General features: G+C 38.4%; 1 protein-coding gene across 1 annotated transcript in view; it reads left to right on the top strand.

Moving 5' to 3' along the window:
• Positions 1 to 3010: 3010 nt before the first annotated feature.
• Positions 3011 to 14599, top strand: part of DCN (decorin) — a 37389-nt gene continuing 25800 nt past the window's right edge. The window contains 2 exon segments of the mRNA NM_001323188.1: positions 3011 to 3140; positions 7252 to 7481. Coding sequence (NP_001310117.1) covers positions 7280 to 7481 — 202 coding nt within the window. The 5' untranslated portion in view covers positions 3011 to 3140; positions 7252 to 7279.

Below are 14599 nucleotides of genomic sequence, written 5' to 3'. Positions count from 1 at the left end.
AACCACACACTGGTCTTCAAAGCTGACAATCTTTAGAAGGCAGCCCAAGAAAAATTCCTTTTTTAGAAGACGAAAATTAGAATGAGGAAGATCCTGAATCACTGGGCCACCAAGTCCCTGCAGGACAGATCCTGTCTTCTTGCTTTGGTTTCATTCCTGCAACTTCCTGGATTGTGATAAAGGCCACACTCCTTCCCCATGCTTCCTAAAAACAGCTCTCCTTTCCAGTCCTTTGAGAGGAGATTATGACAGCTCTATGGACTTCTAAGGAGCCCTGCAACCTGTCTGAGATCTCCTGATGCCTGCAGGTCACGCCTCGTGCTCCAGAAGCTCTTCCTCTAGGGTGCAGGGCAGCTGTATTTCCCCTTCCTGCACAGAATTCCATCTGACCCAGGCACAGGCATCAGCAGCAGACAGAAAGCTCTCCTGTCTCCTGCCACTGCTATTTGAAAGATCCACAGAATAAGCTATGAGCAAATGAAGCAGATGCTATCCATAAAAATTTAATAAAAATACTGTTATATAAATACCATTAATATGCAGTTGCCTGTAACTTGCTGAGAACTGGTATTTGGAGCAGCATGTATCTGTGTAAGTTAGTTAAGCTGAACTAATAAAATCTTATATAAACAAACTGATCTAAGCTTGCTTTCATTTATATTGATGAAGTAGTTGTCAAAGCAGATCAGACCAAGAAGATCAGTTTATCAATGCTAGGCTTTGCATATGTTTATGTTCCTTATAAAATAACATAGTAAATTGCTATTTATGTGTTTTTTCTTGTTTGTTTGTTGCAAAGTTGTTTTTCTTGACTGATATAACAGGAGGCTATGAGAAGGGGAAAAGGAACACTTGTTTCAGAAGGGATCCTACATCCTGTTATAAACATGCAATTTACCCCAAAAATGTTGTACATGGACACTTAATAGGATACGAGGAAGAAAGTCATCTAGTTGATTCTGATGGAGAGTTCTGAAGTCCACCCAGGAGACACCAAGTGCTCCACTTGGACCCATCTGGCTCTTTATATTTTATTAATGCTCTAATGCCAAAGACAGAAAAGAAAAAAAGAGGTGGCCATTCATCACCTCCAGTGCCTCCAAGAAAAGTGATGACGAAGCTGTTTACATATAACCACTTTCAACCCCATAACAGATATCAGTTCAAAAGTATTTCAGTTTTAGTGGGAAAGGATATAAATGGGTTTTGTGAAGCAAACTGACAACAAGTTTACCCTGACCTGTTCCTCGTCAAAACCTTGCTTTGAAATGTTTTTTAAACAAGCAGATGCAGCTGGTGACCAAGGTTCAAATAACTGACATTACTAAGATACAGCCAAGACTTCATCAAGCCTCATGGTGACACTTCTGGACAAAGATAAGGCTTTGTTGTAAGTATAAAAGCTTGGAACATTCCTCATCATGTGTAGAAAAATGCCACAACAAAAATCATTAACAGTCTTGAATACACTGGAGAAGCAGGGGAAAAAGACAGAGGTAGCCTCAAGGTCTAGGGTGGAATAAATGATCCTTACTTTAAGAGTAAATATATATAAAGAAGCTGTAACGTAAGGTTAAATGTGATTGCATCGTTTTGCAAATCTGACCAAAACAAGCAGTAAATTATTCCACTATGTTTTCTTTCATCAAAGAAGAACAATTGTAATAGCTGTTTTCTTGGCTCTTGTTAAAACCAAACTAAAAATAATAGCTAAAAAGTCAAGATTCCATTGTGTTTCTAAAAAATCAGATTTCTTTTAAGCAAACTTTGACATTTTACATGCTTTAATTTCAGAATTGCACCTGGTCCTAGCCTAGGGGCAGAAATAAAAGGATACAAGTCAAAACACAAAGACATAAACCTCCATTATTTTGACGGGACAGTTAACAGCACAGGGAAGCTACACATGTTCGCAATCTGTTTGAATAACTAAATAAATAGTAATTATTCTATTTACTCCCTTTCAGTTTGCCTGAATTTTTAAATTGTGCAACAATAGAGAAATTGCATTGCAGCTTCCGCTGATATTTGGATCAAAACAGAGATTACTGATTAAATTTTGAATTTGGTCTATGAGTCAAATACATTGTTCCATTCATGTTTAAAAGAGCCCAACAGAATCTTAAAAAAAAAAAAAAAAAAAAAAAAAAAAAAAGAAAGAAAAAAAAAAAAGCAAAAAGAAATAGAGTTAAAACTAATTTCCCCTCTGCTTTGCTGTCCTGGTGAGAAAGCAGCAAAAAAAAAAAAAAAAAAGAAAAAGAAAAAAAAAGAAAGCAAAGTTTATATAAAGCTGTTTTAACCACAAATGCTGGAATCATTCAGCTGGTAAAAAAAACATGATTTTCATATATATCAAAAACATGCTGACGTTCGAAGAAATCTGTAAAGCTCTTTTTTATACAAGATAATAAGAGTATATTACACTATATGCTGTTTACTTAGATAATGATTATAGCATAAGCAGAGGCAGGTTAATATCTGTATAAATAGTTTTACCTAAAGCTACCCCGTTTTTTTTTCTGATGTTAATCTCCACTTTGACTAGCTGTAAGATTAATTTTATATCCTTTCCTTGAATTACATCTATTATAAACCAGAAGAACAGCCAACCTTTTTATTTTTTTTCTCAGCAATGAGTCAGAAAAAAGAAAAAAAAAAAACATAGTTAAAACCAAGAAAACTTTACTAAATATATGTTTTAGAAACCAAAATAAAATAAGTGAGATGATTTACTGCAAAGCATCTGTCTTAAAGTGTACAAGCAGTTTGGGATTCTAAACAGATGAAAAAGGAATAAAGCAAATGGAAAAAAAAAAAAAAAGAAAGAAAGAAAGAAAAAAAAAAAAGGAGGAAAAGAAAGCAAAAGAGCTGATAAAGTTTCTGGCTACAATACAGGAGACATATCATTACCATATGATCTAATGTGGGTGTCAGCCTGGATTGTGTTCATTGAGAGAAACCTTATTTTTTAACTGTGCTATGGAATAGAAGCAGGAGGGTTTTCCACCAAGTGACAGTCACTGAGCTGAACTTACCCCCTCCTCCTTTCCACACCTGCAAAGCCCTTTGCCTGGGTTGAATATTTAGTTTAATTACATCTCAGCTTTGAGAGCTCCTGTTGCAAATCCCTGGATTAAAAGGTACGGTTTTCGGTAATTCTCCTGAACTATGCTGCACTAATAAAACTTCAGGCAAGTCTACGGCAAGAAGTAGATGGATTTTAAGAGAAGCAAGGAAAAATCCTACTAAATGTTTAGCAATGTTGAATGTTGTATCCAGCACTTTTGTTTCTCGAGAACATGAGAATGCGTTCGTAAGGACTGTACACATTTCCTACTGTTTATTTGACTGCTCTGTCTCTTGTTTTGATTTGTATAAGCGCTGCTATAGTCCTTTCTTTTTCCGTACCGTAAACTTTTGCAGCAGCATGTTCTCTGTTTGCAAGTCAGTGTTTAGAATCTATGATGTAGAAGTGTAAGGGTTGAGTTCATGTATTTCTCGTTTAAACTGCACTCTGAGATATATTTTTCTTCCGTTCAGGTTTCTTTGTACTTATTACAAACTCTAATGAGTATAACTTTGATTTCAGAGGAAAAGATATGTAGTATGTAGTTAAACAGGATCAGTGTATGCCTTTGTGATGTTAGAAAGCGCTGTGTTACAGTGTGCAAATGAGGAACTTATATTTAAAGAAGCTGCCTATGAATGAAACAGGGGGAAAGAAAATCCTTGGATTTAAAGCTCCTGTTAGCAGAGTTTAAAGCTCTTTTTGACTCTCAACTGCACTTTTTCCATACTTAGACTTTCTTGTAAAAAAAAAAAAAAGTCAAACATATAATGTAGGAGATTTTTGTTTGAAGCTGCATGTGTTTTTTAACTCGTCTTTTGTGGTATTTTGAGGGATTTCTGAGAGTGGATGGACTAATATTTAAAAGATAAGGTTAAGGCAAGCTGACAAAAAGACCACCAGTACTGTGGTGACGTGAACTGATGAAGCATATTTCCAGGGCTATTTTGAATTGAAATGTGGCCAATTCTATGGTATAGTTTCCTCTGTTTGTGGAAAAGTCTTACTCACTGTAAACACATAATTAAAGCAAATTTAAACAGTTCTGTCTGCAGACATAAATATTTTGTCACAGACCTTTAAGAATTCAGACTTTTTTTCCTTCCTTATTTTTTCAAAAGTGAAATGTAAACACTTCTTGCTAGAACAATTTTATACTGTTTTATATCTAACTTTTTCTGTCCATTTAAATGTGTAAAAAACAGAAATATATGTACCTACAGTAGGAAAACATGAATGAAGACATGCACACGTCTACTCTTATTTCCTTATTATCTGCAGTTTGCTGTTTGTGTTTGAATTAGATTCTTGATATCCTTTGTTGTCATACATTCCTCCTTTATACACAACTTTTCTTTTTTCTGAATTTGTTCTAGTTTTGACAAAAAAGGGACCAAAAGAAAAGGTCTACTATGGGCATAAAATTAGGTAAATTAAATTTATCAGTATTAATAAATGTGAAGATGCTTCCAAAGTGTTATTTATTTATTTATTTATTTGCCCCTTGGGAGAAGAGTGTTAGTAAGATAACTTCAGGATAAGATCCACACTGTGCATTCCTGGAGGGGGCTTTCAAGGGGAGGGGGAGGAGAGGGGAGTGGTGCTTCTTTAGTGACACTGGATAATTCAGAAGCATTATTATTATTATTATTATTATTATTATTATTATTATTATTATTATTATTATTATTATTATTATTTTATCATTATCATTATCATTATTTTAACTTAGCAAAAGGGATCTGAGGAAGCTTTTTAGAAAAATACCGATTGCCGGTGCCAGGGGTGGTGTCCAGCTTTCCTGGTGTTTATTGGGCATTTTGAAATGGGCATCTTTAAAAATGCTCTGTACTTGAGTAGTGTTTTATTGCTCATTTTCACAAGGCAGCTTATTAAAATAGAAGTTTTCATTCTTGTTTCAAGCAATTAATCAATTGCACTGTTATTTTACAGTCTATGATTATGCCAGGAACTTGAATTAGGTTAAACCATGGCAAGAACTTGCCACCCTGTATTAATACCTCATTGCTGTGATGTTCTTACTTGTCTATCAGTATCGTATGACAGGGCTGAATGCTGGGCATAGGACGCCCCTCGTGTTGGTGGGGGCTGGGACAGGAGGATGCAGGAAAGTGTCACACCCAGGAGCATGGCCCGTCCCAGCCACAGGACGTGAGATTCCATGATGAGGGGCTGTGTGAACAGGACAGACTGTGACAGGCTGTGACCCTCCCTCAGTGCATGCACTGGGTAACATGTCTGTCTACTCCTGGAACAGAAGGTATATCACAATCTAAGAAACTGAGTATGTTTCTGATAGTGATAACAAAAACTATGTTTTGCTCCATGTGAACTCACTTGGAAGTCTTTGGGACATCTGAAGAAGTTAGATGCTTGTCTTTCTGCTAGGTGAATGACAGAAATGTCAACTCTGATGTTATAACACTTGCATGATTGATAAGGTCACCTTCCCATCCTCTCGTGACTGAGCCTCAGAAATTTCTGCATTTTTGGCATCTGTATGTAAAAATTTGTAAAGGAAATTGAACCCAGACACAGTACAGATTGTATCTAATTCCAGGCCTGTGATTTTTATTTATCTAGCATTTTTTTCTACTGACCATTTGTGCTAGAGTACCAGCATGTTCTGGAAAGAGAGGCCTCAGTATGCAGCTGTCACCTAGTACCAACTGTCCATGTTAACCATCTAGTCCTATCTAACATATTTCAATACAGTGAGGGAGATGTTCGTTTTCCCCTCCTCCCTCTCAGTTTCTTTTAATCTCCATTAGTCAAAATGGAGCTGGAAACTGCTATGTGGCACTCTTAACTGTTAGCTAGCTTCTAGATAGGACAGAACCCAGTTAACACCCAGAGAAGGCATTTCAGAGGCAAATTTCAATGACTTCCAGCTATTGACCTGAAGAAGCAATTGGACATCTTTGCTTTCACTACAAAGAGCAATATCTGTAATCAGAATTGTGCTATTGATTTTAAGAAAAGTCTCCTAAATAAGGAACAAAACTGTCTATCATTTGATGACTTGAAGGCAGTTTTCTTTTTTATTTAATTGTGGATTGTTTATACACCAATGAAAGGTTGCAAAACATAAGCTTCCTCATGTAAATTAAATAGTAAAAGAAGGTAATTTTTAGAAAGTAGGGTACAGCCTTGGTACAAAGTCTGGAAAAAAAAAACAACTGTTTTGGAATTTTTTCCTAGTGTACAGTAGAGGTAGCCCAACATACAGTGTCTTGAAATGCATTTTAGGCCTAAGTCCTGAGAATACATGCTTAGCAGTTTTCATTATTATTATCAATGGCAGTTCACACTTGTGTGAATGTACTTCTGTGCATGAAAATCTGCAGGATGAGGCCCTGAAGTACCATTTGAACATGTGCTGACAATACTGAAAGCTCCAGTTCAAATGTCTAAGCAGTACAAAGCAGAGGAATTTCAGAGTGCATTGTTATGAGGTAAAATCCCCTAGCAAAAACCTTGGAAAGAAAGCCAAGAATATCCAATGTAATACAACACAGTGTTCTTTCTTATTGTGTTGTTTAAACTGGGAATTAAGAATAGCTTACTTAAAAAACTAAAGATCTTTCTCACTCTCTCTCCATCCCATTTCTAGATCTCACTCTTTCTCAGTCAGCTTTACTAGGATATAATTCAAAACACACAGCAAACTGGCACTTAAAAAAATAGATTTCTCAAGATACAAAATACTGCATTACAGTGAGTTTGGGAACCTCAGGTTCATCCCAAGGGAACAAACTCACTGCCATGAAACAAATGTTAATGAAATCAGACTATTCTGTTGGCAGAAAACATACACATGGAAAATGTGGTTATTGTGTTGACTGTTTTGCATAACAAAATTGACAGTGCTGCCTGTTCCTAATAAATATTACTCTAAATATGCAAACAGATGTATCCAGAGTTGCCTTTAAACCATCTTTTGGAAAAAAAATTAAAAAGGGCGGGGGGGGGGGGGGGGGGGGTGCTATTGACAAGTAGTTACCAGACTGCTATCATATAACTGTCCTATTTTCACCATTCAGTTTTCATTTGTCGAAAGGAATAGTTATGCAACTGTGGATATGTTGGACCTCCTTCAGTAGGAACTATGCAGCTATGGAAAACTGCTACTTTTGTTTTAAATCCTCTACTGTGGTTCCTAGGTTCTGCCTGGAGTTGATGAACTGAGCCATGAGGCTAGTTCTCTTCATCCTACTGCTGCCAGTATGCTTGGCCACGCCGTTCCACCAGAAGGGCCTCTTTGACTTTATGTTGGAGGATGAAGGGTCAGCTGATTTGGCTTCAACAGATGATCCTGTCATATCTGGATTTGGGCCAGTGTGCCCCTTCCGCTGCCAGTGTCATCTTCGCGTTGTGCAGTGCTCTGACCTAGGTAAGCCCAAGAGTGTCTTCATAGGGTCTGGCCTGCGAGGCTGGACAGTTGTGAACACAAAATATTTTTTATATTTTCTGTATATTTTATGCACATACATTTCATTTGCTCTTGGAAAACCACAGTTCTCAGTTGCAGGGAAAATCGCTTTTCAAGGTTGTTTCTTCAAAAGTGTATTAAATAAATTCAGTGAGGTTAAATGTGGGGATGGAAACATTTTAAAAGTTCTTAAATTGCGCAGTCCAGACTCCAACACTCTTAATCATACTGTCGAGTACCTCAACATAGAAATCATCCTATTTCCATAGGATTACATGAGCATGGAATAACGAACACTGAATCATGGAACAGTCAACCTTGGAACCAGCTCTTTGAAGGAAAGAGCTTGGAAACTCTCCAAAACAATGAACACATTTTGGAGCGCCTTATTAAATATCTTTCTTAGACAATGTTCAAACTGAAATCATGAGAACCTTTCTCACAAACTTTCCTCACTTCCACATGTACAAGGGCTTGTCTTTACAGTAAGACCAGCAGAATGTGAAGCCATGCCATCTGTCACTGTATTCTGACTTTATAATGTAAAAATCACCAGTAATGAAGTTGACTCCAGCAAAACTGCTTTAGGTTTGCACCAGTGTTATTTGGTGAACGTGTAGTGTAGAAAATTAAAGGTTTTGTATGTTTGTTTGTTTGTTTTTCCTCATAAGGAAATTAGGCAGTATATTCAATGGACAGACAAGTAGTTTTCCCTATAATTATAAATATATATATATACATTATTTTTTTAAATGCATTTTCTCTGTTGTTTGAATGTATTTCTGGAGTTTCTATTTTACTAAGTTATTGCATTATCTTTGATAATTACTGTAAGTTATGACAGAACTCTACCAAATAGGACCTGGGTCTCATTGTGGTGGGTGTTGTACAATTATAAAATGAGGGGAAAACATTAGTTACGTCCCTTGAAACTTCTGTGAATTTTTAAAGTAAGCCACATAATTACGCAATAGATATGTTTGGCAAAGACCCAGTGAACAAAGCAAGCCAAGTTGCACAAACTAGCACAGACTAACCTACCCATGCATTCACAAAGCTTTTACAGTAATGGCTCCAAAGAAAGACACTTTTTCACTATTTAGATGATAGATAGTAACAAACATGGAGTGTCTAGTGGAGAGGAGGTTGCACCACATACATGAAGATCTCAGACTTTTATTTTCATACAAGCACAGAATCAGAATTGTTTGAGTTAAAAGAGACATTTAGAGGCCATCCAACTCCCCTGCAGTGAACAGGGATACCTACATCTAGATCAGGTTGCTCAGAGCCTGATTCAACCTGGTCTTGAATGTCTCCAAGGAGAAGGCATCTACCACCTCTTTGTGCCATCTGTTGCAGTGCTTCATTGACCATTACTGTAAAAAGCTTTTCCCCTATTTCCAACCAAAATCTCCCCTTTTCTAATTTGAAACCATTTTCCCTTGTCCTATCACAGAACACCAACACCCTGCTAAAGCATCTGTCTTCTTCCTTATTACTATCACCCTTTAAATACTGAAAGGCTGCTATTGGGTTTTCCTAGAGCTTTCTCTTCTCCAGGCTGAACAGCCCCAGTTCTCTCATCTTGTCCTCATAGGGAGGTGTTCCATCCCTTGCATCATTTTTGTGGCCCTACTCTGGATGTGCTCCAACAGGTCCACACTTCTCCTGTGCTGAGAATTCCACATCTGGACTCAATACTCCAGGTGAGGTCTCATCAGAGCAGAGTAGAAGGGGAGGATCCCTTCCCTTCACCTGCTGAGCACCCTTCTTTTGGTGCAGTCCAGGATACTGTTGGCTTTCTGAACTGTGAGGCCACATATCCATCTTGCAATCCAACAGTACTTTCAAGTCCTTTTCAGTAGGGCGGTGCTCTATCTTTTTGTCCTCCGGCATGCACTGGTAATGGAGATTGCTGTGACCCAGGTGCAATATCTTGCACTTGGATTTCTTGAATCTCATGAGGTTCACCTGGGCCCACTGCTCAAGTTTGTCCATGTCCCTCTGGATGCTGTCCCATTCCTCAAGTATGTTGACTGCACCACAGAGCCTGGCATCATCCACAGACTTGCTGAGGATTCCACTCTCAGTGTTACTGATGAAGGTATTAAAGAGCATTGGTCCCATTACTGATTCCTAAGTACCACAGATTTCCATCCATACATTAAGCCATTGATCACCACTCCCTGGGTATCATTTTGCAACCAGTTCCTCATCCATTGAACAGTCTACCCACAAGATCCATATCTTACCAATTAAGAGAGAAGGATGTTATGAGGATCATATCAAAGGCCATGTTGAAGTACCAATAGAATACATCAGTAGCTCTTCCTTTGTCTACTGGAGCAGTTACATGATCATAGAACGCCACTAGGTTGGTCAGGCTTTGATCAAGCCATGTTGGCTGTCTCAGATCACCTTCCTGTCTTCCATATATATTAGCATAGTTTCCAGGAGGATCTTCTCTATGATCTCTGTCAGCACAGAGATGATGCTGAAAGGTCATTAGTTTCCTGGATCGTTCTTTCCACCCTTCTTAAAAATGGATGTGCCGTTGACTTTATTCCAGTCAGCAGGGACTTCATCTGGCTGCTGTGACTTTTCAAATATCACTGAGAGTGGCTTAGACAGTACATCAGCCAATTTCACCAGGACCCATAGACTTACGGATGTTCACATTTCCCAGGTGGTTGTAAACCTGACCTTTGCTTACAGTGGGAGGGACATTGCTCCCCTTGTCCCAAGATTCCAGCCCATCCACTTGAGGGGTGTTTGAAGAGCAGTTGCCAGTGAAGACTGAGCTAAAAAGTTGTTGATTACCTCAACTTTGTCCTTGTCTGTTACTCATGTGCCTGTATTGCCCACTTGTGGGAGTACACTGTGTTGGACTTTCAATTTCTGGTTGCAGCTGTAGAAGCTTTTCTCATTCTTTTTGCCCCTTGCCAAATCCAGTTCTGACTGGGCCTTGGTCTACATGACCCCATCTCTTCACAGACTAACAGCGTCACTATACTCCTCCCAGGTTACCTATCCCTACTTCCACTGCTTTTGCATTTTTTTCCTGCTCTCTGGTTTGACCAACAGGTCCCAGTTCAGCCATGATGGACTATTGCCTTCCTTTCCTGATTTCCTGTATCTGGGATGGAGGATTCTTATGCACTAAGGAAAGCTTCCTTCAAGATCTGCTTTCTCTGCTCAGCTTTCTTGGTCTTGAGGACAGTTTCCTGTGGGGAGGATGTCTTCCCAGGTGACTGTAATTACTGTTATCCTGGATAACACTGTTAAAATTTAAGATATTTTAGGAACTTTTCCCCAGTCTATTTCAATTCTGCAGAATTGAATTCAGTTAAAAAGTAGAATTATTCACACAGGAGCCCTTTGTTTTTATACTTGCTCCCACATTCATTCAGTTCCCCTTCACAGACACGATTTCCAAAAGATTGCCCTGCATACTGCTGCTTCTGGGTTAGTAAAGTTCCATACTGTCAAGGAGCTTTGAGAATAAAATGATTAAAGCCCCAGTTCTGTGTTCCCCAGATAACTTTGAGAGAGATGATAAGAAATACATGTTCAACTTGGTTTAAGCCCACACAGTGCAGATACTGGAATGAGAAGACAGCGCTTTTGAAGCAGCTGAGCTGATAACATCCAGCCTCTGGGCACAGAGGAAGAGACATCTCCCAGGGGTTCAAATACACAGCACAGCAAAATAAGTAATATTTCCCTGGCAAAGCTCAGGGAATTTGTAACCATTCAGTTTTCCATCCTCAGCTTGAAGTTTCATCCATCCCCACCACATGTGGTTATAACAGCCACTTCTGGGCCTGGCCCAAATAAGATGCTTATCAGGATGCAGGCTGCCCCTGAGAGCAGGGACAGGACAACTGAGTATGCCTCTGCTCCACACTCTTTCAGTCTCAAGTCCATTTCTATGTGACTCAGTCTCCATCTAGATCAGATTTATCCAATTACTCTAGGAAAGCCAGGAGCTGGCTCTAAGAGCTCAGCATTTCTTTGGGAACAGTTAAGGTGCTGCCAGGATGACCTAGTGTGCTTGTTGGCTGTCAGTCGGGGTGCAGTGATCAGGCTGGAGCCATAACACCAGCAATGAGGATTGCACCTCCCTGCAAACAATCACTCCTGGCTTGCCTTTCCCTACAGCTTAAGGCATTTCCTACCCAACCAAATTAGTTATCTCTCCCACCTAAAATTATCACATTTAATCATCTCGTCCCACGAGTAATAATTGAAGAAAAGCTGCAGGCAATAACCAGACTCCCCCCAAGGACATATTAAGAACATACTGAATTAAATCTCTGTCCACAGAGGAAAACTGAAACCTGGATCCTGTCTTGCACTCTCACTCTGGCCTGGAAGAAAGGGGCCCCTTGCAGCTGGGTGCAGAGGGCAGGTCAGAGCAAGGCATCTGAGAGATCTAACGTGGGCCTTCTCTTCCTCTGTATACCTCATTTGGTCCTCAAAGGGGCATTTACTATTTTTAAACTTCTGCAGCGTAAGGAAGAAACTCACTACCTGACTTAAACTTATGTGAAAAAACAAAACAAAACAAAACAAAAACAAAAAGACAGCAGATCTATCACAACCAGGATCCAGAGTTCAGGTTTGTTCCTTTGATGGTTATGTTTTTTTGTCCAGTTGCCTCTTCTCATGAGGATTGGAAGGGAATATTAAAAAAATATATAAGAAGAAGAAAAAGAATCCAAACTCTGAAAAAAAAGAGGCCTGGTGGTCCAGTTTCACTAGTGTCAGCTGAATTTTCTCATTCTTGTATTTTCAAGCTTCAGTCAAATCTTCCCAGGCACATACCTCTGAATTAATTTATTTTGCCTCCAAGCCAAAAGCTGAACTAGCAGGAAGGAGAGCACTGTCTTCTCACACCCTGAAGAAGAATTCTCTCAGAGGTGCAGTTACTGACATATTGAGAACAGGACCCAGTGTGCCTGCCTTATATGAGATTAATTACCTTTGTGCATCAGGCTCAAGGATCTTTGTGATACTTTTATTAACGTGCTGCCTTTTCTGAATTTCCATCCTGTTGCTAAAAGGAAGTTGTAGGTTCACTTTTTAATCATGCTTTGGTGAAGACATTACTGTGCCATAGCTAGATTTTCCATAGAGGTTACTGACTTTCTTATTCACATACACTGCAGAGTGACCAGTACAGCTAGTCAGACGAAACTTGCTATGCTGCAAAATAATAATGGTAGGGAAGATATTGTAGTTGAGCAAATATGCCTCATGAAAGCCCTAGCAAGGCTTAACAGTTCAGTTGAAGTCCTAGATTTCCAAAGAGTGTCTCAAGCAAGGGTTGCTCTCAGAGAGTCCTACTAGGCAGGAGGATGTGTATTTATTCAGCCCTGTGGCAGATGCAGAATGCTCCCTAAGCATGTTCAGTGACAGTGGACAGAGCTTTACTTGACCTTCAGATGAGTCTGACAGCCCCTTAGGAAGTGATCAGTGTAAGTGTTCTGCAAAATGCAGTAACATTGCCTTTCTCAGAGACTTCAACAGGTTGAGGGTTCCTCCAGCTTTCTTGTTGTGAGAATCCATGCAGGCTTTGTGGTCTCCAAAAGGTGCAGGAGAGATGAATGTCAGTAATTAAAGTTGAAGCAGTATTATATCTTAAATGGGATCCCTAGTCATAGCCCAGAAAGGCAATTTTTCTCTAGCTGTAAAGAAGGGTGTATTAAAGCTCAGTATGGGTGCTGGATTGTCTATCTGAAGAGTACTTTGAGATCAGCAGGAGAAAAGCTCACAGATGTGTAAAGCATTATTCCAGGGATCCAGTAACATGAGTCAGTTTATCTGAATTTACCAAGTATTAAATGATGGCTCATAATGTGTCAACGTGTCTACAGCTAATTTATTTGTTGACAGAAGGAAATTTATCTCCTTGTGTAAAATATTCCAGAAGCATCTGAGCGCTGGTTTTCTGATCTTCATGTGTTTTTCACTTCATTCTTGGGATCCTCATCTCTCTTTTTTAAGGAAATTAACTCCTTTGAGACATACTTTGATTTGAACTTCCATAGTCAACACTAAATGCTCTTAGAGAAAATAATACTTACCTTATTGGTGATCCATCCCAATCATTTTATGAGTTCCAGAAAACAGATAGAGTTACTCCTTGGTATTATTTGAATCTTTATCATCTTTTCAAAAATATAATTCTTAATGCTAAATGTTTAGCTCAAAATCCAGTGAGTTTCTGAAAGTGCAGTAAGAAATATCATGAATCCATAAATAACAAGATATTTAAAAATACACTTTTTAAACAAATCTTTTGTTAATTGACATTTTAATTGATGAAACTTTAGGCTACGTTATTCCATATTTCATTATTGTCTTTCTTCCAAAAATAAGGGCTGAAGATTTATTCCTTTTCTGTTTAACAAAAGCTGAAACTCTGAGGAAATTTCCTAAATCTATATCTAACAAGTACTGGGATCAATAAAAATGGTACTGTGAAATCTAGGAGAATATATTGCTGCTTATACAAATAGTAGTCCCTGTGTAATAATATAATGGCCTTGGAACTCAGACTAAATGCCTTTCCAGACATTCTTTATCAAAACACAACTTATGCTGCTTCACACAGAAAGCATTAGGCTTATTAAAATTATTATAATAATATTCTAAACAATAATTGGGCTAAAATAATGATAACATTATGTGATAATTAGGTGAATTGTAAGACTGAGACATATTGGAGATTAGACTGCAAGACCTATCTGAAGAATTACAGTTAAGATATAGAAGTGATTTCAGGTTATGTTCATTACCTAAGAGTCATCTGTTCTCCTTTCACAGTCATAGGGCATGGGGCAGTTCTTCCAACCTAGGGTGGACAATACTGACTGAAAGTAGAAATCCTTCCTGGAGAATTAGACTATTAGACTACTGTTAGAAGGCCTCAGTGGTCACTTGAGGGTATACAACTAATTTTCAAATTAATGAAGAAATGTGTGATGAAATTAAAGATTGAAGAAGTCCACACAGGTTAACAGCATTATTATTATTATTATTATTATTATTATTGTTGTTGTTGTTGTTGT

Source organism: Coturnix japonica, chromosome 1, assembly GCF_054131305.1.
Source record: "Coturnix japonica strain WE chromosome 1, WE-NBRP24, whole genome shotgun sequence".
Lineage (NCBI taxonomy): Eukaryota > Metazoa > Chordata > Aves > Galliformes > Phasianidae > Coturnix > Coturnix japonica.
The sequence above is the reverse complement of the archived record's forward strand: the minus strand, read 5'-3'. Positions and strand labels throughout refer to the sequence as shown.